This window comes from Rhipicephalus sanguineus, chromosome 3 (genome assembly GCF_013339695.2).
Source record: "Rhipicephalus sanguineus isolate Rsan-2018 chromosome 3, BIME_Rsan_1.4, whole genome shotgun sequence".
Lineage (NCBI taxonomy): Eukaryota > Metazoa > Arthropoda > Arachnida > Ixodida > Ixodidae > Rhipicephalus > Rhipicephalus sanguineus.
Genome location: NC_051178.1, coordinates 219,473,139 through 219,496,295, shown reverse-complemented (window position 1 = coordinate 219,496,295; position 23,157 = coordinate 219,473,139). Strand labels below are relative to the sequence as shown.

The following is a 23,157-nucleotide window of genomic DNA, read 5'->3' as shown; positions in this document are numbered from 1 at the left end:
TCTGCGAAAGTCCGTCTGCTACACAGAAGCAAGGTAGGTGGCGCCACATTCGAAAAGAGAGTCCGAGGGAGAGAAGACCGAGGAGCAACGAGAGCGGAGGAGGAGAGTGTCGCTACTTTACGAAGTTTCTGGGGCTTTATGTTAGCTGAAGGCCTAGCGGCACCTGCCGACGCGTTGGAAAAGTACGAAGGGCACGTCGTGGCCTCCGAGATTACCTCCGGCAACGCGTTGCCGGAACTAATCGCGGAGGCCACGAGCGCCTAGCTCGCGAGGCGGTAAAGAGAGCTGACGACGAGCGTTCGGAAAACTTATTCGACTTCAGAGAAGGAAAAGCAGCGCTGAATTTTTGACGAACAGAAAGGAAGACAGACGACGACAGGCGCTGTGAATGTTGTTCACAGCGCCTTTCTTTGTGCTGGTCCTTTGTGTGTTCCGTTGTGTTCGTCCAAAATTCAGCGCTGTTTTCCCTTCTTTGCACAATGAATCAACTTGACCAAGCCTTAACCTTAGCAAGTTGTATTCTACATGGTTTTTATATTCCAAAACGGTCGAAAATGTCAATATGAAGGTGGTTAACCACAGTGTCACCCACTCCTGTGAAAGCAAAACTTTGAGCATAATGGGAGGAGGGCAATTGGCATCGCTATCGCGTTGTTGGAGGACAAGCGTTCAGGGGCTTTTCAGATCGAAAAATACTGTTAATAAAATAACCACACGCTTTTGAGATTAACCGTTGCAGCTACAAACTCTACGAAGGGTGAGCTTTCTTTTGCGCCGTAAAAAACTGGCTCGAGATTGTCGGTCCCTTTAATCCTTTCATACCCCACTTATGAAGAACTGTCTGTAAGTGTGTCAAATCGATACAACGCTATTTCAAGGCACTAAGTATTTTATTGCAAGAAAATAATTTCGTAACATGTTAATTTATGTGTGTTAGAGTTACTAATCCTAATTAAGTCCAAATTAAATATCTATTTATCCTGAAGTCATTAATGATCTGTTTTGGCATAAATAGATGGAAATCTCAGGCTAGAAAATAGTGCAAGCTCATTTTTGGTACTGTCCATTATGAGCAAAGGAAAATTATACTTTTGACCGAACTGGCTCAAAGGAAGCGGCACGTCGAACGACTCATCGAACGTGGCAGTGCTTTCAGCAAAGGGATCATATGAAACTGCAAAATGAAGTTGAATAAAGAGAAGTTTATTGTGCAGGAGGTTCAGTTCATCCAATATGCTCAGTATGTCTTTCTGAGCCCCTAGTTGATACAAATAGCAAAAACAAGTGGTGTACACAATTGTGTACACAGCGTCTCAAAGGGTTAAACAAACACTTGACTCCCATCAAGACGAGCGTGACATAAGCAAAAGCTAACGTAGTGAAACTTTGCAAAAGTTGGAACCTCCAAAGGCCAGCTAAAGAAATGAGGGGAAGTAAAGGTAACACTTTCACTGCCTTTTTCAGTGCTAAAACGCACAAACCGGAAGTGCCGTTTAGGACGATGGTAACTGAGCGAGGCACCTGGCGGCAAAATGTTAGTCAATTCCTTTTACGTACACTTTCTAGCTTTCAGAACCCTCTAACCCGAAATTCTGAAGTTCTTGTAAAATTCCTTAAAAAACAACGATTGCTCTGGCAAAGCTTTTCTACTGACGTAGCAGATTCATTTTATTCCGTCCCTCATGGCCAACGTTTCTAGAACTACTTCAGTTTGAAAACTCGGCTCTGTTGCGCGGCTCCGCTGCGAGCGGAGGCGGCGAGTGGCGCTGTAGTCGCGTCAGGCTTCAGCGAGGTGCGCCGGTGCGGCCGCTGCTACGGCTGCTACCGTATCGGCGCGCCGGATCAGATGCGTCACTGCGTTGTATTGACGAACAGAGATTCCGGATTTTGTAATACGCAGCAAAAGATGTTACACGTGTTACGCGTCCTCAATGCCGACATGTTTTGTGCCGGGCTGTACAGCGGGAACAGGACAAACAAATGACCGCGGAACTTTTGGGCTCAGTATGATCAGGCGGAATAAAAGGCTGCCAGACAAATCCCAAATTAATGAACGATTGTGCTGTAGAAGTGCTGCTTGCTGGGTCAGTTCTTCATACTAAACTTCAGAAAACCCGCGAAAACAGATGCAAACATTAAGTTAGGGCAAATATGGTGTTTTATCTTTTTTTTTTCTTTGTACTTTGCTGAGAGCATGGTGCATGTTTTGGTTGTTTCAGGCCATTGTGGTTTTCACGTATATGTCAGTTGTAAGTCTAGCGTGGTGTTGTGATTCCTTCCTTCGTGTGTGCGTCTTTTTTCGCTGGTTTTCTAAAGAATCATTAATGAGCAATTCATGAAATTTCCTGAAAATTTCATGAATTTTCCTGAAATCTTCAGAGATTCAGAAATTTTCCTGAAATCTTTCAATTTTCCTGAAAATCTTCAGAGGTTGGTGTGTAATTGTAAATACTGAAGTAACCCGCAAACATTTCAATTAAACACGCGATTTAGGCGTGTTTTTGACATGCACTGTTGTACTCTATAAATGTACCACTTATCACTTTATTAACTGATTTTTTATATAATAGTATTCAGCTAATTCCGAAGCACCGAGATCGGAAAAGCTGATTTATTGACAGCAGGGGCATGGCGAGAAGTTTAATTTCCGGAAGGAGGGTCGGCATAGAATTACCCAACGCACCCCTGGCTACGCCGCCGATTACAGTCAAGGTACATGTAATAATATCACGAGCTTGCGAGACTGAAATTCTACAAACGTGCCCTACAATTACGGTGGCTACTACATTGCTTTATATTGATATGAATAACGACAATGTACAGCGGCCTTTCGTGGTATTCTTGCCGTTCCTTGGGCACTTCACATAAGCAGTAATCCGAATTGCAATAAAACCTGTAATTGGGCAAGGCGAAGGCTGTCAGAGGAGGGACATCACGAAAGGATTCTCTCGAGCCTCCAACGAAATTATGCAATGACCTATTTGTTTCCAAATACCTACGAAAACAATTACACACTCTTCTGATATATAGTCAGGCAAAAAAGGTTTGTGAAATCAGCTCTACTGGTATTTCAATATTGCACCTAGCCAGTAAGTAACGCTAATGTCTGTAGCAATGAACATGACGAGAGTAGCAGCGACGGCCGTGCTCACGGTGCCTGCTGTCATTCGCGTAACACTGAACACGTGCAGACCCGGTCTCAAATACTGCTGCACACAATCGTGCTTTGAACACGATTACCTAAACGGAAAAGCAAGTCGTTTTCGTAACTCTGTTGATAAGCCATTCAATATTCGCGAGCACAATCGCAGTTGTCCGCAGTCTTCACTCGCGCTTCGCCGTCTGCTACGTAGAGCCTGTTGCTGCAGTAGCGCCACCTGCACCGGAAGTCGGTTGCGCGCCGCTTTCAGAGTACGGCGGAGGCGGGGAGTTTGGCAACTGAAGCAAGTTCTATAGACGTTGCTCATGGCCACCTGTTCCACGCCGTCAGAGCGTGCACAGAGGAAAACGATGTAATTCCATTTCAGAACACCGCAGGACTCACGGTAGATAATTTTTAAGTGCGAAGCATTTCTTAGCAAACCTCACGCACTTTTGGAGTTTCTATCTATCTATCTATCTATCTATCTATCTATCTATCTATCTATCTATCTATCTATCTATCTATCTATCTATCTATCTATCTATCTATCTATCTATCTATCTATCTATCTATCTATCTGTCTATCTGTCTGTCTGTCTGTCTGTCTGTCTGTCTGTCTGTCTGTCTGTCTGTCTGTCTGTCTGTCCGTCCGTCCGTCCGTCCGTCCGTCCGTCCGTCCGTCCGTCCGTCTGTCTGTCTGTCTGTCTGTCTGTCTGTCTGTCTGTCTGCGTTATATTGTCTCGTGTTCCGTGAAATTTAGTTATTGTGTCAGCCGATAACGTGTAGCCTCATCGAAGAAAATAGGGAACGAAGAGAAATAAGGCGGCGGGGGTGGAAGGGGGGGGGGAGGGAGTGGGGAACGACAAACAGGATGACTTGAACAGAAGTGCGGATGTGGGTGAACTTTCCACTGCGAAGTGTACTCTCCTCAATGAAGTATAAGTTGGTATCACGTTGTTTTCTTTGTTTCGCTAGCAGATAGCCGCCTACGTCTGGGCGCTCTCCTGGTCGTCTCCATAACTTGTAATATACTAAAATTGGCACAGCAGGGGCTCAGTTTATGACGAACACGATTCACTGGTCATGACATGAATAACGCGAAATACTTGTCGCGTACGTCATGAAATTCTTTCTCTCAGTCACGTGTGGCACATACCCGCATACCAGAGTTCATGTAATGCGGGTATGTGCCACAGGTGATAGTCTAAACCAACACAGTAACCACAAACACACACATTGACATGCAAGGAAAGTGATAATAATAATAACTGTTGGGGTTTTGTGCCCCAAAACCACGATTTGATTATGAGAGACGCCGTAGCGAAGGGCTTCGGAAATCTTGATCATCTGGCATTCTGTAACGTGCACCTAGATCGCACAGTACACGGGCATCTACCATTTCGCCTTCATCGAAATGCGACAGTCGCGGCCAGGATCGAACCCACTACCTTCGGGTAAGTAGCCGAGCACCGTAACCGCTACACCACCGCGGCGGACGCAAGGAAAGAGAGGAAGCTGAAGACATAACACCCCTGGAAGATGCTCAACTACCATGCACTCGTTCACGTGGTCCGCAACGTGGAACACGTTGATTACGCAAAAACCGGGGTGAATGCTTCCTACAATAAATCTGCCGAGAGAACCAGGCCTCTCATCAATACCGATGACTTCAACGTTGCTTTACCAAGACCCAACAACGTCTTGTCTTTATACTGCGTGAAAGACGGCTTGAATGTAGACAGGACATCAAGAAACCCCGCTGCCACGTCTAGGACAGGAGGCATAGATCATTTCATCGTAAGAGGCATCCAGGATTTCCACCAGCTGTGCTATACCTCGCACTTCACTACACTTAGACCCCTCGTAGCCGCGATAGAGAACGGATCCGTTTAACAAGTCCGGTCCAGCTGCTGGTGCTCACTGGGGCTCTTCGATTTTCCACTTCTGGCTACCCGCGGGCTGCCAGAGCCAGCCAGAGCGCGCTCGTTTTTCTCGGGTTGCTCCGATCCCCCCGCGGCGCACTTCCGGTTGGCGTTCGTTTTCCTCGGGTTAGACGGTTCTGGCGACCCGCGGGGAGCCCGAGGGTCGCCAGAAGCTTCCAGGACAATTTAGTCGTGGAAGCTTTCTCGAAGATTTCGGGCTAGCAGACGCCGAAAAGAGACGATACGCGCTCGCCGCCATCCTTGTGAGGACTTGACGGATTGCAATGCGGGCGTTTGCGGACTACACCTTTGCTTGTCCGTACGCTCGGGCCGCTCGGCGCCGTTCCGCCGTGCGAGATGGCGCGATTACGAGTGGCGGCGAGCATTTGGAGATAATGTTTATTGCTTTTCTTATGTGTCCCATGAAGTTTCCTTCTGTGAACAACGAGGCGAACTGTCGCGTTCTAACCATTCTAACTGCGTCGTGCACATGTCCCAAAAGTTATGTACACGTTCGTACGAACGCACGGAGACCCCTTTGGAGTTTATTTTTTCGTAGTAGTATTCGATTGTGGTGTCGTGTGTGCTTTATGTGCATTTAGCTGAGACGATTGTGCTCGAACTAGCTATTTCGCTCCGTCGTATGTTTGCGTGCGTGAACCCCGTCAGAACCTAACTATTTCAACTAGGTCTTCGATGTTGATAAAATGCACTGATCGAATAAAAGCGATCGCGACATTGTTTTTTGTGTGATGCTCGTTGGTCGCGAACGCCATGCGAACGTACTTCGATATACGGGCCAGTATATGAGGTATGGTATTATATGTTATGCTACGACGCGGTGATGTGAAAAAACGAAGATGAATTCAGAAATGCATACATCCTTTTATTGCTTATTTCATCATCGGCTTTGTCTTTTTCGACCTCTTAGTAATAATGCCATGCAGTATGTACGCGGTTATCACATAGTAGTTCAAATAAAAGCTGAGCTAATACATGAGATTTTTGGAGTGCCACTTAGGACTGGAAAAGAGGCTCAAGCAACATCTGCCAAAACGAGTCGAAGACGCGTTAGACGGTAGTTTATTTTAGATATAACGCGCACTCGTGGTACCCATACCGCCGCATCGTACCGCCACATGTCTCAAGTTATGACAAAACGCAAGCTGGTCAACGCGTGTGTGCGACGTAGTACGCGATAGATCGTCGAGCTCTTTTGGGGACACGATCCCTTTCGCGAGATTTTCGCGTCGTGTTGTGCAGCGACTGTTACACGTACTAAGCAAACGTGAGCTGGTTAAGCCGTTAGCGGCGCGGCAGCTCACCTTGCATCGCTTTCGTGGCGCCGTGCGCCAGCTGGCTGTTTTGTTCGCGGACGGGGCGAGTTGCGCACGATTTTGCGAACGTACGTCATCGTATCCCAAATCCGTATGCTCGAGAATATCTCTTCAGCTCTTCAGCAAAGCTAGCCACATATTTTCAAGCGGGCAATGCAAAAAAAAAAAAAAAAAAAAAACCAACGCGCACGCGGCGCAAAGTTTCGTTTGCTGCCACGGCGGTAGCGTTTGTTTACGTCTACGCTGGCTGTGTCCCAGCGTTTGATTTTGTAATCTTGGGGCAGCTTCGGGTTGTCTCGGGCTTCCCACACACGTGACCAAGACGCTGTTTTCTGTCCCGACCGGAACTAGCTGGCTGACCCTCTGGCTATCTCTGGCTGCCAGAGAGCTGCCAGAAGTCCGAAAATCGAAGAGCCCCACTGATCACGGTGATGATGACCTTGTTCAAGAACTCTCAAGAACCCCTTCTACACATGCACACGGGTTCGTGAAACTTGCGTGCGTTCGGGCAAGTATAACAACTGTAACGCAACTGTAACAACTGCAACTGTGACTGTAACGTACGTGCAGTGCGCCTGCGCGTGCCACTCAGCTGTGTGTATATCCAGGGAAACTTTCCTGAATGAAGGTTCGTTGTGAGTAACGCCTATCTTGTGCTTCTTCTTTGTGCAGTTCAGATTCGCGCTATCCAGTATTGAAGAATAGAAGAACTACATAGCAGCTTACCGAGTCCGGTGTTGGTAACACCCATGTTGCTGTTGGCATCGTTTCGCAACTGTAAACAACTGGTTATATATTTCATATGCGACTCTTCAACATATGAGTGTGTGTATACAAGTTCCACATTTCTCTAGCGTCATTCTGTAACGTTTCGTTCAATATGATAAATTACACCACAGTCACCATTCCGCGCATGCTTCGCATAATACCGATTCCCACGGTACGTTGGACCCTGGCGAATTTTTAACCCTTTTAGACGTTTATTCAAACAACACTGTTATCTCTTTTAACGAGCTACAATTTTCGCAAGATAACGGAGTCTGCATTGGGCCATGTGTGGCCCTAATTTTATGCAACATTTTTCTTGCTAATATTCACCAATGCCTTGAGCGGGTTTTAAGCAACCAAGTTAAAAAAGTATTTGGATACATGGACGATTTTTTTATTATTTTAAGTGAGAATTGTACATACCGGAACAGAGTGGACCTCGTGCTGAACCTTTTTAAATAGTATGGAAAGGGCTTATCGTTCACGCGTGAGCTGCCCTAATGTAATGCGTTACAGTTTTTAGATCTGAATTTGCGCTTTCGGAAGAGTGACAGCTGCTAGTTGTATTCCCCTAGGGCACGAAAGGAACTCCTTCCGTATGACTCTGCCCGCTCAAAGATTGTGAAGAAGGTCATCGTTGGATCCTCTCTGGCCCTGTGAAAGACGCGCGCGCATGTAGCAGAAGAGGCATTTCCGAAACAAGTGCCGAGACAATTGTCCGCGGGATTCGGTCGTAACGGCTGTGGCTGAAGCCCTACTTGGAAAGCTGAAGGGCAAGCGGAAAACTGCGGATGTGGGAGCACCGGAGAAAAAAAAAACTCAAGTTGTACCGCATGTACTTTCTCATAACCTGAACAAGGTTGCCAGCAGGGATGCTGTCCCGCTTGTCTTTTCAGCGCCAAGCTTACGGCTTTGCCCTCGCACAACAAAGCGGGTTGCAGCTAGAAGAGCGGATGCTCAAAGAAGCATACCTCAGTGCAGTGTTTGCGAGGAGTGGTGCATACCATTGTCGGAAAGTACAGGGCAAACAGGCCGCTGCCTTGACGGCCGCTTATGGGGCATGCGCAAAATTTAAAGGACTGCCGAAAATGCACCTGTGAGCCGATGTTTCATGAGGCCGAGATTGAAGCCAGAAGAAATGAGCCCGCGAACTCTGGGAGGCGTACCACTGATTGTGGTAGCGACATGCCTGAGCGAGATTAGGTTCTTTGTTGTCACGTGTCTTCAGCCTGATAAGTGGTGTCGTCTTGTTATGCGCTCGGTACGCCTGCGCATGACTGTGCTATATATTTCATTGCAGCCTTTGGAATAAACCAGTTGTTAGCAGCTCCTTTCCTGTCTTCTGTCGTGTGTTGGTCTTTCTTAGCGCAAAAGTCAAGATGTTAAGACACGTTACTGCGGCAAGTAGCTGCAAAGCGGTTTAAAAAGCTTTAAAGCTCAACATTCTTTGGTAAGTTCTTGAGCAATTTTTGGTGGCAATATTGTGTCTATAGCACGAAGGTGCGGCACCTTTCCGACAAGAATACATGGAAAAAGAAAGAAATCACAGGGTCCCTTGTGCCTCTCGAAGGCGAAAGCCATCTTCTCCTCAGTCTATGCGGCCATGTGGGCTCCCTAGGTATCCTGCCCCGCCACCCGCCGAAAGATTTGTGCACCTAGCGTAGTTTCGCGCTGCCTCCAAGATCGGAGCCACTTCACCTGGTTTTGCACTGCCTCCGTGATCAGTCCACCTTTGACCAAGCTACGATGTCATGTGATTGATGCCGGTGTAGGCTTATGCTCCAGGAGCGAAGGAACGAGACGGCTGAACCAGAATCGACGCCAGCAGGGAGCCGTGGCTTCACGTGCCACTGCGAAGCGCCGTCTTTACTTTCTAGGAGTGTGCGAATAGTGAGTTTTAGGACCGAATCGAATATGAATCGAATAGTGATGGCACCGAATCCAATACGAATATAAACCGAATACTGTTCGAATAGTTTTCCAATAGTAAGGCAACATTTTTAAAGCAGTCCCTAAACTGGTAAGGTATCAAAACAGCCCAAGAACGCTACACATTTCATTTGAACCAAATGTTCACAAGCTTTTAGCAAATGAACTACTTCTAACCGACAATAAACGGACTACTTGTAACCGACAAAAAAAAAACTATTATTTAAACGTAGGCTGTCGTACACAGCAACAACTAAAGCCTTCTACATATTTTGTAACTGCAGGCTGAAATATAGCAGACTACAGTATTCAAGTTGGTGCTTTGTGAACAATAAACCATCTTCAGCGCTAGCAGACAAGGACGAAGGAGAGACGACACCACAATGCGCTAACTTCAACACTTTTATTTCCAGGAAACAGCAATCTATTTATCCATGCACAGTGCGCCACCTCATTCTACACTCTAGCCAACCAGAAAGGCCCTCTCCCTATCCAAAAGATCAATTGACGGTGCACTCACACACGTGTCACTATTGCGAGAGATAGCTTGGGCTTCAATTATCTCCCGCACGTCTTTATCTTTGTGCTTCGCCAGAACAGTGCATGAAGCATACAATACCATTGAGAATGAGGTGGCGCACTGTGCATGGATAAATAGACTGCTGTTTCCTGGAAATAAAAGTGTTGAAGTTAGCGCATTGTGGTGTCGTCTCTCCTTCGTCCTTGTCTGCTAGCGCTGAAGATGGTTTATTATTCAGTATACCAACAAGCCCAAAAAATGGCTATCCTTTGTGAACAGCTCCTAAATTTAAGCTGATAAATGGTAAGCAATTTTCATGAGTGAGCATCATCATGAATATCAGTGGATTGATGACACTGTGGCTTAGGCGACACGAGAGTTTCAAGCAAAAGCGTCTTGATCAGTATAGCGTCTATAGTCCTGTACGTACTGCATGGACTGCATGCATCTAAGTGTTTCGATGATGGAAACAAAAAAAAGTTACCCCTCGCTGTTCCAACATCTTGTTCTTTCGAGCATTTTTCGTCGTTGCTGGTTATCCGAAAATAGGCGAAAAATATTCGGTATTTATATTATGCACTATTCGATTCGAGTGCCGAATCGAATAGAAGTCTCTTCGATTCGTTATTCGAAATTTTAGAATATTCGCACACATACTCTTCAGGTCACGCGATCTCCGGTTTTGTTCGCTGCCCAAAGGAGGGCGCTACAACGGCATTATGTGGCGTTACGTCACATTACGTCGCGCCACAATTTGCGACGTCGTGATGACGACATAATTTTTGCGATCTGCGACGTCATGATGACGTCATATGGTGACGTCATCATGTGATGATGATTTTTTGCACCACTCGTGCCCGACGCCGCCAATCAAATTTCGTGCTTAGAGAGGCATATGAGGCGTTCACCTTAATTAGTTTGGGATTGGGCGACCTGAATTTGGGACTGAATCAACGTAATATTGAGGTCGATAGGGAGGTGGGCAACATATGGGCCAGCTTGCGAGAGAGAAACGTCATTAGACGAGGAACGTGCATGGGCTAGCGTCTCAGTAAGCTTAGAATAACAGATAGCTGAGCTAGATGGTAAGTATTCATTCTAAAAAGACAGGCGTGCAAACACGGACACAAGAAAGAAGTCAGGACACCACAAACGCCGTCTCTTACATGGTTGAAGTTCTCGAAGTTTTCCCCTCCATTCCGCATGCTGGTTAGCTACCCTCATCCAGTCGGCGTATAGCTGTTTCTGGCGGCGATTGTCACGCGGGGTACAGCAACGGACCTTGAGGCATTCCTGGTAAAATCTGACTTGACATCAAGATTCCGCGGTCAAAGAAGTCAGAGCACCACGGCGTTTGTGGTGTCCTGACTTCTTTCTTGTGTCCGTTTTTGCACGCCCTCTGTTTTTAGAATGTCTCAGTAAGCGCTACTCACCGAACAGCGCAGCCCTTGATCGAAATCTGGCTGCCTGCACGTAGCGCGTTCCTAAGTTTTTTAGTGCCTTCTTACGTGCGAAGGCTGACACCGTTGCGTGCAACGGACTCTACGGCAACAAAAATTGACTACCATATAAGACGCCTTCAAGGACAGCGACTGCACATACAGTGGTTTCAAGCGTTGTCAAGAACGCAGCCGAAGCGGGCAAAACCTCCCCAGTTAATCAGGATTACAGCGCAGGTGAAATTGTAAAAGTTCGTTTTCAGCGCGCGCCGGTGCTCCCGAAGCAGACGGCGCCACCGATGATGCCACCTACAGCATGTCACGCCCACGGTGGCGCCAGCAGTTCCAGTGGTGAGCCTCGTGCCCAATAATTGACGCGCTTGAAAAGCGACAGGAGTGCACGCCCTGTCGTCTTTCCAGCGTCATTCAGACTATTCTTCTTTAGCCTGGACACTGTCTTGGTCCTCGATCCTTTCTTGCAATTCGCCGCAATCACTGCTGAAGGGTACTATGTCATCTGTACATGCTAGGTTGCTGAAGTATTCTCCATTAGTACTTCTGGCGGTTCCATTGTACCTGATTGTGCCCGTGTAATGAACACGCACCTGTGTTGGCTCCAGTTATGATGACCGTTTTTCCTGCCATGTCTACATTGGAAGAGCACTTGCCGATGGTTAACACCGTGTAGAGTTTGACAAGCAGCGACAGCACCACAGCACCAGTGACAATACCCAGCACAGCCCACAGCGGCAGCAGCGCATCTCTCTGGACTGCAACGACGTCTTCCACTGGACCAGCCATGAGCCTGCGCACCGCAAACACCGATTTCGCAATGCAACAGTGCACGCACATCAACACACTCCGAAATGGGCAGCAAGAGTTTGGGTACCACAAAGCATCACCACCAGCTTTCTCATTCAAACAATGCTCGTTCGTTAACAGATATGTGACAACCCTACGATCACGTCTTGCTCATTGGCCTGCATAGAGCATGAACGGTACAACTATCAAGAATTCATGCCGCATTTCGAACCGATTGTTGTAGGAGGTGTATCTTAGTTTAATTTGAGCAGTTGTACGCATATCGTGGGCTTAATAGGCATGCTGACTACACTGGCATTTCTAAAGGGTCGCTCATTGCCTGACGGCAGCGTTCACTGGCGCATAGAAGTGCATATGTAAGCGTGGGAGCGAAAGTTAAAAGATCAAGGGATCGTTTTTTCTTTTGTTAGACACAGCCCGACGAAAACAAAACAGGCAGTGAAGCCAAGGTAAGTGCATTATTTGTAGTCTTTAACTGAAGTGTGCTAATTGTTATACAAATGCAAAGAAACTGATATGCACGAAAAGACAACTTGGGGACCGAACCTACAACCTTCGGATAGCGTGTCCGATGCTCTAGCAGGTGAGCTGCGGCACCGTCGTGCATGCGTCCATATTATCGGGCATTGCAAAGCTGGGAGCCAGTGCCGCTAGTGTATAGGCATGACGGCGAGTGCGGCACACTCTTTTTTGCCAGCTGGCGTTGCGCAGCGCACGTGATCGTTTGACGAGACGGCAGCTGACCAATAAACCCTCGCATACCACTCGAAGGCATCAAGTGTGCCATTCACTCGCAGCCCTCGCTACGAATGAATGAAAGGGCAATTGATCAAGGGCGCGTTTTTCTTTTTTTTTAAACGCAATGTAATGAAACCAACAGACACTCGCTTGTGTGCTATACACCAAAATCACCAAGTATAGAAAACGGTATGTTTTCCTTATTTTAATGCACGCAGTTTGGCTTATAAAGTTTTCTGTGTCTATTTTCGCTCTCCTGGGTAGATGTCGACTGTGAATCCCCTATGGCGTATATCCGTAACCTTGAACTGTGGTATGCAGGCAGGTGCCACGTGGTACTCTGGGAAAGCATTTCACGACATAGGCGGCATGCATGTCATGTTATCATAACCTAGGTGTCATGTTCGTCACATACCAATACCCTCCTATGCCAATATTGCTTTTTGCCATGTGAAGGAGATAGATAGACAGACAGACAGATAGATAGATAGATAGATTAGATAGATAGATAGATAGATAGATAGATAGATAGATAGATAGATAGATAGATAGATAGATAGATAGATAGATAGATAGATAGATAGATAGATAGATTGCGAAGTCTAAAACCGCGAACACAAGAAGACAGTAGGTGCCGTCGAGGAAACTAACACATGTACATGTATTAACTGTTTTTACAGCGGCGAACCCGCCCGCCGAATCTAATACATAACTAGTTACACACTAAATAACCAAATACATAATTCCAATACCCCACAGAAAACATAACGCACACATACAACATAACACATAGAATGTACCGCGGCGTCTGCCAAACCGAGGCTCTTCGCTCGCCCCGCCTCGCTAGCCTTACACCGCTAGAGTCACTGGAAGAAAATCACAGCATATCCACGGAGTGAATGATGATGAGTGGGCGAAGCTGCGGAGGTTCATCGGTAAACCGTGAATCTTCCGTGAATTCTGCCCAGTACGTCATCACCGACGTGAGATCGGGCGCGTTTATACTAAAGGTTCGATGAGTTATGACGACTTGCAGCTCACTTTAATTTTACATGTACGCTGTGAATTTTCATTGTTTAGAAAACCATTGCTTTAGAAAACATCTGGCGTTTTTCGTTAAGTAGCTGGCGTCTTTTCGTTTTGCTTTAGAAACATCTGGCGTTCTTTCGTTTTGCTTTTAGAAAACATCTGGCGTCTTTCGTTGGTTTATTTCATCAATCAACGGCGTTTTGAACAAAATTTTTATTGTTTAATCACGCACAGGAGAAATCTCACCAGGCACTACCTTGGAGGTAAACAATGGCTGCTAATGGGAATGAGAGACAGAAGAAGTCGGCTTTTAGCTAACACTTACACTTCTACTTCTACAAATGTTTCCTACTGGAACATGCCAATGGCTGCTAATGGGGAATGAGAGACAGAAGAATTCGGCTTTTAGTTAACGCGCACGCTGCGAATTTTTTATTGTTCAAAAACGCACAGGAAAAATCTCCCACCGGCACCACCTTGGAGGTCAAGATCTGGTACTAGCGTTACGACTGGTTACGCACTACGACTACGACAACTACGAGGGACGAACGGGTGCCGCTTTAAGGAGCTTCGCCCCTAAAATTTCAGAGTATCGCATCTGTTTTCCGCGCGCCGCCGCCGACGCGATTGGCTTACTCGCATCACGTGACCTCTCGCCGCCATATCCCTTCCAAGCGCTTTGGCTGCAGGCGCGTTCAATGCAGAGGGTGGCCAGACATTTAGCAGTACCACGGTCCCCATAAGTACTTCGTCGCTTTTTTAAACGCGCCATGCAGACAGGGGCATAAGCAGACATTTTTTTCGGGGGGGGGGGGGGGGGGGCACGGGTCCGGTGTGCCACCCCCTGGCTACGCCACTGCATGCAGGTTGCAGAAGAGAGTAGCTCACCATCAGTCGAACGTTTCTGGTGAGCTACTCTGGGAATCTCGTTTGCCGTGGGGGAAAAATAATGTCAAAGAGTGCCGTTCTACGTAGCTGCATAGTTGGCCTGAACGAAAACGCCCCCCTCGAATAACACTCTTTCCTGCAGTGAACTACACTAACTTTGCTGGAAAAGATCTTATGCGACAGGATACTTCACCTTTTCGGTTCGCTATGGTCACCGATATTGAAAACTACATATCTTTCTATTTGCTCGGCTGTTTATATCTCGATCTGTTGAACAGATTACGCATGCTATCCGAGTTATAAGCGTGTCACGCACGAGAGCAAAATCGAAGATTTATTAAAATAATAACTGCTTACTGGTATACATTGAAGGCAATTATACATAATGTGTTGCAGTAGCACGCGCTTTAAAAATTCCGGGATGTGCTGTTTCGGATCAAAAGGACATGAAGCACCGTGCCGAGGAAGTTTGTGGGGATCGCGGATAACAACCCTCGCACTCGCCTTCAGCGGCGGTGATGACAAGCAGCGACGAGCGCCATTGCGCATGTGCCTCCATGTGCGAATGCTTTATAAACCAGCACATCGAGCGGCCCGGGGAGAGTGGCCGGCGAACTGTCGTGAAGTGTGCGCGTGTGCGTGGCGTGCGGTCCGCCGGGGCCAGGGTTAGCGGCACCTGTGCGAAAGTGGTTCTTTGAAGTTGTTTTACAGTTTTCTTGCCGCCCTAACGTCGTTCAGGTTTTGACTAATAAATGTTATTGCGTTTCCCCGCCGTCTACGAACGCCTTCTTTCCTGGAGTAGACACCGAACCCCACAAGTTTTAATAAGAGTGAATTATGAATAAAAAGTGCAGCAGTGCAGAAACCGAACCCCAGCTGTTTACGCGCTGGCAACGCCAAAAAAAAAGAACTGTTTGTCGGAACACAGCAAAATATTTGCAAATTCATTGCAACGTTGGGAATATTAAGGAGACAAGAAATATGAAACGAAACAATCAAGTAGTGATGTCAATAATTTTCGATGGCCTATTTTCTGCGTATCGTAAGATAAGATGCACCTTACCTACCGCACGCCGAATCGCCCGTGCGTTCGGCTGCTGGCATTCCGAATCAAGACGTCGCGCACAACTCCCAATTACCGTACACACACAACTTCTATTACACATATCAACCAGTTGAACAGCAAGCACGGTGCGCAAGCAAGCTATGCGTCAGCGATCAGTCGAAGGACGCAATGTTGAATGTTCTCGATGTTGTTCGATAACGTTCTCGAGTGCAGTGAACCTGAATACCGACTGGAAAGCTAGCGCAAACAGTCAAGATTCACCAAATGCCGAAGTAAATGGCATCTCGCACGATGTCACTGCGCTAATGCAACTATGTCTACAGATCCGGACCTAGCGAACACGCCCGGGCATGACACGAAACGGGACCGATGAAGCCATGGAGAGAGTTGGCGAGCACGTGGCAACATTCGCGGTACGTTTCATTAGTTACACCGCTAACCGCGCAGTCGATCCATACCTGTCGATGACTCGAAATCACTTCTTATATCCTCTTGAAGAAACACACACACATAATGATGTTCTGCCGAGCGTAACACGGCACTGAGGCTACAAGATCGGTCACTTCTCAACACACGCTAGCAACGCGCCGGACGGTCTGGAAGGGACATGGCCGCCGCCACCCTATGTTGCCCGCGTGCAGCCTACCTTTGCGGTACTCTGATGAGCAGAGCGCCACCTCTCGGTCGGCGGCTGCTTAAGCTAACCACGACAAATCCGTCGGAGGCGCGTGCGCCATGAGGCGAAATTTACTTTACAGGGTGTGATAGCAGCCCACATACCTTATAGGGGTGGTGACATCAAATTTGGGGCTTGCAAATGTTTATTATTGCTCCAGGAAGGAGGACACACGCTCCAAGGTTCATGTATTCTCGCCAAATAATTTAATATCGGCCTAATTAAGTGAACGACTTTCAGTTTCGGTTTCTTGGCGCCGAGCTGGACACTTACGTCACTGTGAAGGAAGCTTGAACACGTGGGCCCACAAAGCTGTGACGCACGCAGTGCTGCATTGTCTGCTCTCGCACACACGCCAGCAACCGTCCGGATGCCTTCAACACTCGCTAAAATTCTCCAATAGAGAATATTAGTTTCCTTAACGCATGTAATGTTGCGTGGCAGAAGCATAGAATCGCGCCAGGCACCAAAGCATGCGAATTGCGCAACTTGTGGCGTGCATGCGTCGGGTGTTTTAAAGACCCACCAATTGCAAAACACTCAGACACATTTAATAATCATCATCAGCAAAAGCATAAACGGAGTGAGCAGCTGCGTAGGTTCACGCGTTGCCTTACGGACGCGCTTCCTTCGCATATTCGCAACAGGAAGAATTATGGCGTAGTGGACACTGCGCCGCTGTGCTTGCAGTAGGCAATATAGGATAGCTCGAAGCGGCCACTGTTATGCGCACAGTCTCGTTGCGGCACGGTTGAGACATGCACCGAGAACAGAAGCGAGGCTAGCTATTGAGAAGGCGATGCGCACGGGGCCCGATTACGCTATCGCGTTCTACTCTTCAAAGCAGAGCTCAAGCGTCCTCCAAGATGAACATTATTGTCATTATTATTATTATTATTATTATTATTATTATTATTATTATTATTATTATTATTATTATTATTATTATTATTAGAGCTTGATAGGTCATGTGATAATACGTGTAATAATAATTGTTGGGCTTTACATCCCAAAATCTGAAGATACGATTGTGCGGAACGCTGTAGTGGAGGGCTCCGGAAATTTCGATGAACTGGGATTCTTCCACCTTCATTCTAAAAAGACAGGGCGTGCAAACATGGACACAAGAAAGAAGTCAGGACACCACAAACGCCGACTAACAACTCCGAGTTGTTAGTCGGCGTTTGTGGTGTCCTGACTTCTTTCTTGTGTCCGTGTTTGCACGCCCTGTCTTTTTAGAATGAATACTTACCAACTAGCTCAGCTCTCTGTTATTCTAATCTTCCACCTACACCTATATATTAGTACATGGGCTTCTAGCACTGCGCCTCAATCCAGATGCAGCGACAGCGGCCATGTGAATAGCCGAACACTTAATCTTATAGCTGATAAATATTATGATGACGTTGAAGCTCTTTGTATTGGGATTGCAGCTCTCAACCAGCCCCTCGTTACACAATTCTCACGGTGTGACGGGTAGTGCGACTCTACCGTTCTGCCACGGAATAATAAATTTGTAAACGCGAGTCCTTCCCGACATAAGAATTGTATCGGTTTTTTCACAGCGAAGGCTGTTATGAGATCACAACAAGGGCCGTTTTTGGCGCCGTAGTTGTCCGCCGCCGCCGGTGTCCGTAACCACTATCGCGCGAAATAAGAAAAAAAAAACTAAAGAACATGGTTGATCCCTCCGTCATAGGAATCGGAATAACACGAAAGTAAAGCGTGCCCTTACAGAAGTAACTGAATGTTTACTGTACATTGATATAAGAGAGTTTGCACAATGTATATTGATGTCTGGCAGCTCATGGCACCGTTTGACGTGTATGCACCCACTTTGATGATTGGTGGTACATCTCCATCCCGACGACTAACGTCCATGTTAAATGATTAAACAAACCCTGGCAGCTGTAGTAGTTAACGGTGAAAGCGTAATCAGAGAACGAGGTGTGATAGCCAGAAGAGCGTCCCATATCGGACGCAGAACTTGGTCGCCATCCCGCGGCATGTTAAAATGTGATTGAACACCACGGCCGGACTAAAGGGAAACGCAAAGCGCGTCGTGCCGCCCCGGTAGCCCGGCAGCGATTTTTCTCGGGACGAGCGCGTGAGCGCGGAACGCGGTGTTACAGCCAGGTGAGGCAGGCGCGTGTCGCAGAGCTATTTTCGGTTTGGATTAGCGTGATGCTATGAGCGAGGCCGACGCTTTTACGACGCTTGGGCTAATGTAGCCACCTCGCGGTGTGTTAAGGCATTCACAAAATTGAACTTCTATTGAAAAACTTGGCAGATCCCACGTACCGTGGGAATCGATGTTATGCGAAGCATGCGCGGGATGGTGACTGTGGCGTAATTTTTCACATTGAGCGAAACGTTACGGAATGACGCTAGAGAAATGTGGAAGTGGTATACGCACACTCGTACGATGAAGAATCGCAAATCTATTATATGACCAGTTGTTTACAGTTGCGTAGCGATGGAAACAAACACATGGGTGTTACCAACACCAGAAGCGGTAAGCTGATATGTAGTGCTTATATTCATCAATACTTGGTAGCGCGAATCTGAACAGGACAAAGAAGGTCAACAGACGCACAGGACAGGCGTGACTCGCAACTAAGCTTCATTCAAGAAAGTTTCCCTAGATATATACACAGCCGAATGGCACGCACAGGCGCACTGCACGTACGTTACAGTCAGAGTTACATATGCTTATACTTGTCCGTTATGACGGAGAACGCACGCACGTTTCACGAACCCGTGTGCATGTGTAGAAGGGGTTCTTGACAGTTCTCGAGCCAGTTCATCATCACCGTGATCAGTGGGCACCAGCAGCTGGACCGGACTTGTTAATCGGATCCGTTCGTGATCGCGGATACGAGGGGTCTAAGTGTAGGGAAGTGCGAGGTATAGTGCAGCTGGTGGAAATCCTGAATGCCTCTTCCGATGAAATGATCTATGATGCCTCCTCTCGTGGACATGGCAGCGAGGTCTTTTGATGCCCTCTCCACATCCAATCCGGCTTTCACGCAATATAAGGACCAAGCGTTTTTGAGTCTTGATAAATAAATGTTGAAGACACCGATAATGATTAGAGGCCTGGTTCTCTCAGCAGATTTATTGTAGGAAGCATTGATGCCGGTTTTTGCGTAATCCAGGGGGTTCACGTTGTGGACCACGTGGACGAGTGGATGGTAGTTGAGCGTCTTCCAGGGGTGTTCTGTCTTCAGTTTCCTCACTTTCCTTGCGTCCGCCGCTGTGGTGTAGCGGTTAAGGTGCTCGGCTGCTGACCCGAAGGTCGTGGGTTCGATCCCGGCCGCGGCGGTCGCATTGCGATAGAGGCAAAATGCTAGATGCCCGTGTTCTGTGCGATCTCGGTACACGTTAAAGAATACCCAATGGTCAAAATTTCCGGAGCCATTCCCTACGGCATCTCGCATATCATATCGTGGTTTTCGGACATAAAACCCCAACAATTATTATTATGATCACTTTCCTTGCGTGTAAATGTGTGTGTTCGCGGTTACTGTCTTGGTTGAGACTCTGTATCACCTGTGGCACATGCCCGCATAACATTAACTCTGGTTCACGGTGTTAGAAGTACAGGTGGAACGACGCAGCACCGGCGCCGTGCGCTCGCTGCGTCGAACTTCGGTTCCTCCGCGCCGTCACGCCGCGAGGTGGCAGGAGCAGTCAAGAGGCTCACAGCGGCGCGCGCCGGCCTCTCTTCCGACCAAGCCACGGTGACGAAGCAGTTGTGGCCACATTGCTTCCTCGTTTAATTCTTGTTGTGCGATGGCAGGTCATGCTATTCGAGTGAGAAAGCCGTGAAATGGGCAAAAAGTGTTTTGTGCCGCGGTGCAACTCTGTGTACAAGACCTGCACTGAAAAGTCGATTTTTCTGCACCCTGAGATGCGGAACGCCTGAATGTTTGGCGCCATGCGATTCCGCGCAAGGACCGCGTGCTGCAGTCGACTGATTACGTGTGCGAGAAGCACTTCGAGCCGAGGTACATAACGAAGACGTGGGAAGCAGTGTACAATGGGCACGTTCTTGTGAGCACATCACGAAAGGCGGCTCTGGCTAATGACGCCGTGCCGACGAAGTATTGAGTTCGTTTTGAGTTCATCGTCTTGAGTTCATCCACGCCGTGAGTTGGCCCGTTTTTTTTAACACCTACGTGCGTTTGCAGTCTTTCTCTCTCTGTACGAAAGCTACGCTTGTTAACAATGAGAATATATGGGGTTTTACGTGCTGAAACCACGTTATGATTATGAGGGACGCCGTAGCAGAGCTCCACAAATTTCGGCAATGTGGTGTTATTTAACATGCACTGACATCGTAGAGTACACGGGTCTCTAGCACGCCGCCTCCATCAAAATGCGACCGCCGCGGCTGGGATCGAACTAGGGAACTTCGGTCAGCAGCCGAGTACCGTAACCGGTGTACCATCGCGGTTGACAGGCTACGCTCGTAAAGACTCCGCACACCGCGATCGACGTGTTCCTTGAAAGACGAAGCAGTAACGCTGTCTTCGGGTGACTATGCGAGACATAAACAATGAAATATATTCCTCAGTTGGCAACAGAGAAGAATCGGAAACATATATCCACCATTCATAATGTCTCCCCTTCTCGCAGTGCCAAACCAGGATGCTTTTTCATATCCTTCGTCGGTGCCTCAAACTTAGCTGCTGGCATTCGCTAAAATTCAGTATTTTATGCACGACCAGCTAAACAGTCGTATTCGTGACACATTTTTTTATCCGCGATCAACGACCGCAAATTACTTCGAATGTTCGCGACAGCAAAGACACTGTGCATTTTCTGTTGTAATACTACTGCTAATGCGGTATTTTTTCTAACTATCTAAACTATACTTCTACAAATAGAACTAATTTTTGTCATATTTCAGCGTGACGTCACTGTCATATCTTTAATTGTCCGAATGAGGAAAGCATATGTTGAATTTGCCACCGCCAACCTTCGCGGTGGCAAATTCAACATATTCAACAGGTAGCGGCTGTATCGTCCAAATTTCGATTTATTCGAAGCTATTATTTATTTATTTATTTTTGCGCTCGTTATAGCGCGAACGCACAGTTTTTTTATTCATTTCGAGGGGCGGTCGCGGCTCCGAAGCGACCACGCCTGATACCGCTCTTGAGCCACCAGTAGTGTAGCGCCATCTAGGGCCCTGTGCACAAGACGCCACAAACCGCGGACAAAAGTTCGCCGCTTCCGGAGGCGCCGTGCTCTGGTTTACGGGTATGTGCCACACGTGACTGAGAGAAAGGGTTTCATGACGTACGCGACAGGTACTTTGCGTTATTCATGTCATGACCAGTGAATCGTGTTTGTCATGCACTGATCCCCTTCTAGGCCAATTTTGGTATATTACAAGTTATGGAGGCGACCAGGAGAGCGCCCAGACGTAGGCGGCTAGATAGATAGATAGATAGATAGATAGATAGATAGATAGATAGATAGATAGATAGATAGATAGATAGATAGATAGATAGATAGATACGTAGATAGAAACGGCCAAAATGCCTGAGGTTCGCTAAGAAATGCTTCGCATTTAAAACGCGCCGAATGGGACGGACGTGTAACGCGTTGCAGGTGCTAATCGCGGAGGCCACAGTAATTACAAATTACTTTACCTTACAGCTCCCAAAGGGCAACACCACCCCGCCGACCGGGAGAGTGGTAGATATAGAAGGCGCGTTTGTAAAGCCTATAGAGTTTGTGACCGTGGCGCAGTGGATAGCGCGCCCGGCATCTGTTGTTACGGGCTGAGTGGTCGTGTGTTCGATGCCCGGTGACGGAACCTTTTTTTCTTTGCCATCTGATCGTGTAATTTTTTCAACGTCATTTCCGTGACGGAAATACGTCATTGAAGTCTTGGTGGACCCCGCATAAAACACTTTCGTGTTAATAACAAAAAATTTCCAGGATGGAACGAGGTTCGAACGAGGTTCGAACCGCGGTAGTTGCTGCCGGGGGGCAAATGCTTCTGCAGCGTAGCAGCGCGTCCATCACGGGCCGCTTTTCTTGCCGTCGCATGCATTGCTTCGCCCTTGCGGCGAAACTGTGACTTTTTTTAAATCTACGAAAGCACACGTATATATTAATCGTCGAAATTCAGGCGATACCGAAACTGAGCGCTGCGGGCTCGCAGGAAGTTTGCCATCTGGGCTACGTCAGACATGAAAGCTCACGTGACGAACTTTGAAAAAAGGCGCGTTTAAAAAGGGCCAAAATTTGTGACGTCATGATGACGTGAAAAAATATGGCGATCTGTGACGTCATCGTGACGTCATCAGGTGATGATGATCTTTTGCATCACCCGTCCCCGACGCCGCAGGACGCGAGCCGCCGGTGACGCGGGAGGCCGACGGTCGAATTTCGCGTTTGATGGGGCATCTAGGGCTTTCGCTTTAATAAGCATGCAGCACAGCTTGCATCAGCCGCCCAGAACGGTTCGCTTCGTTTTTGCTTGTTTTTTGTTGTTTTGTTTTCGCGCTACATGGTTCAGAGCGTTTTCGACGGTTAAAGCGGTTGTTGCATCCGTGGTGGTAACAAGGACAAAAAATGCAGTCACTGGCGCCGCGCATACTCAGATGTGGCTGATAGACGCCAGACTCTGGAGTTTCTCAAAACGCGTGACGCCACCTGTCGGATCAGTATTGTGTAGTCCCTCGCAAAATTTGTTGTGGAACGAGGTGCAACTAGCGAGTGCGAAACAACAATTGAGCTTAATATTGCGTATGTTTGCGCATTTTAACACAGGTTGAAATGTGTCAATAAACCGATGCAGTCGCATGGTCTCCATAAAAGCTTTACACGGGTAAGAACAGGGCGGGGCGCATTTCGCAGGC

The 23,157-nt window shown here is 47.5% G+C and overlaps 1 protein-coding gene across 1 annotated transcript in view; it reads right to left on the bottom strand.

The window, feature by feature from the left end:
• Positions 1 to 23,157, bottom strand: part of LOC119388315 (retinol dehydrogenase 11) — a 164,636-nt gene that overhangs the window by 101,716 nt on the left and 39,763 nt on the right. Inside the window, exon 2 of the mRNA XM_037656018.2 lies at positions 11,663 to 11,862. Coding sequence (XP_037511946.1) covers positions 11,663 to 11,858 — 196 coding nt within the window. The 5' untranslated portion in view covers positions 11,859 to 11,862. The remainder of the gene's footprint in view (positions 1 to 11,662; positions 11,863 to 23,157) is intronic.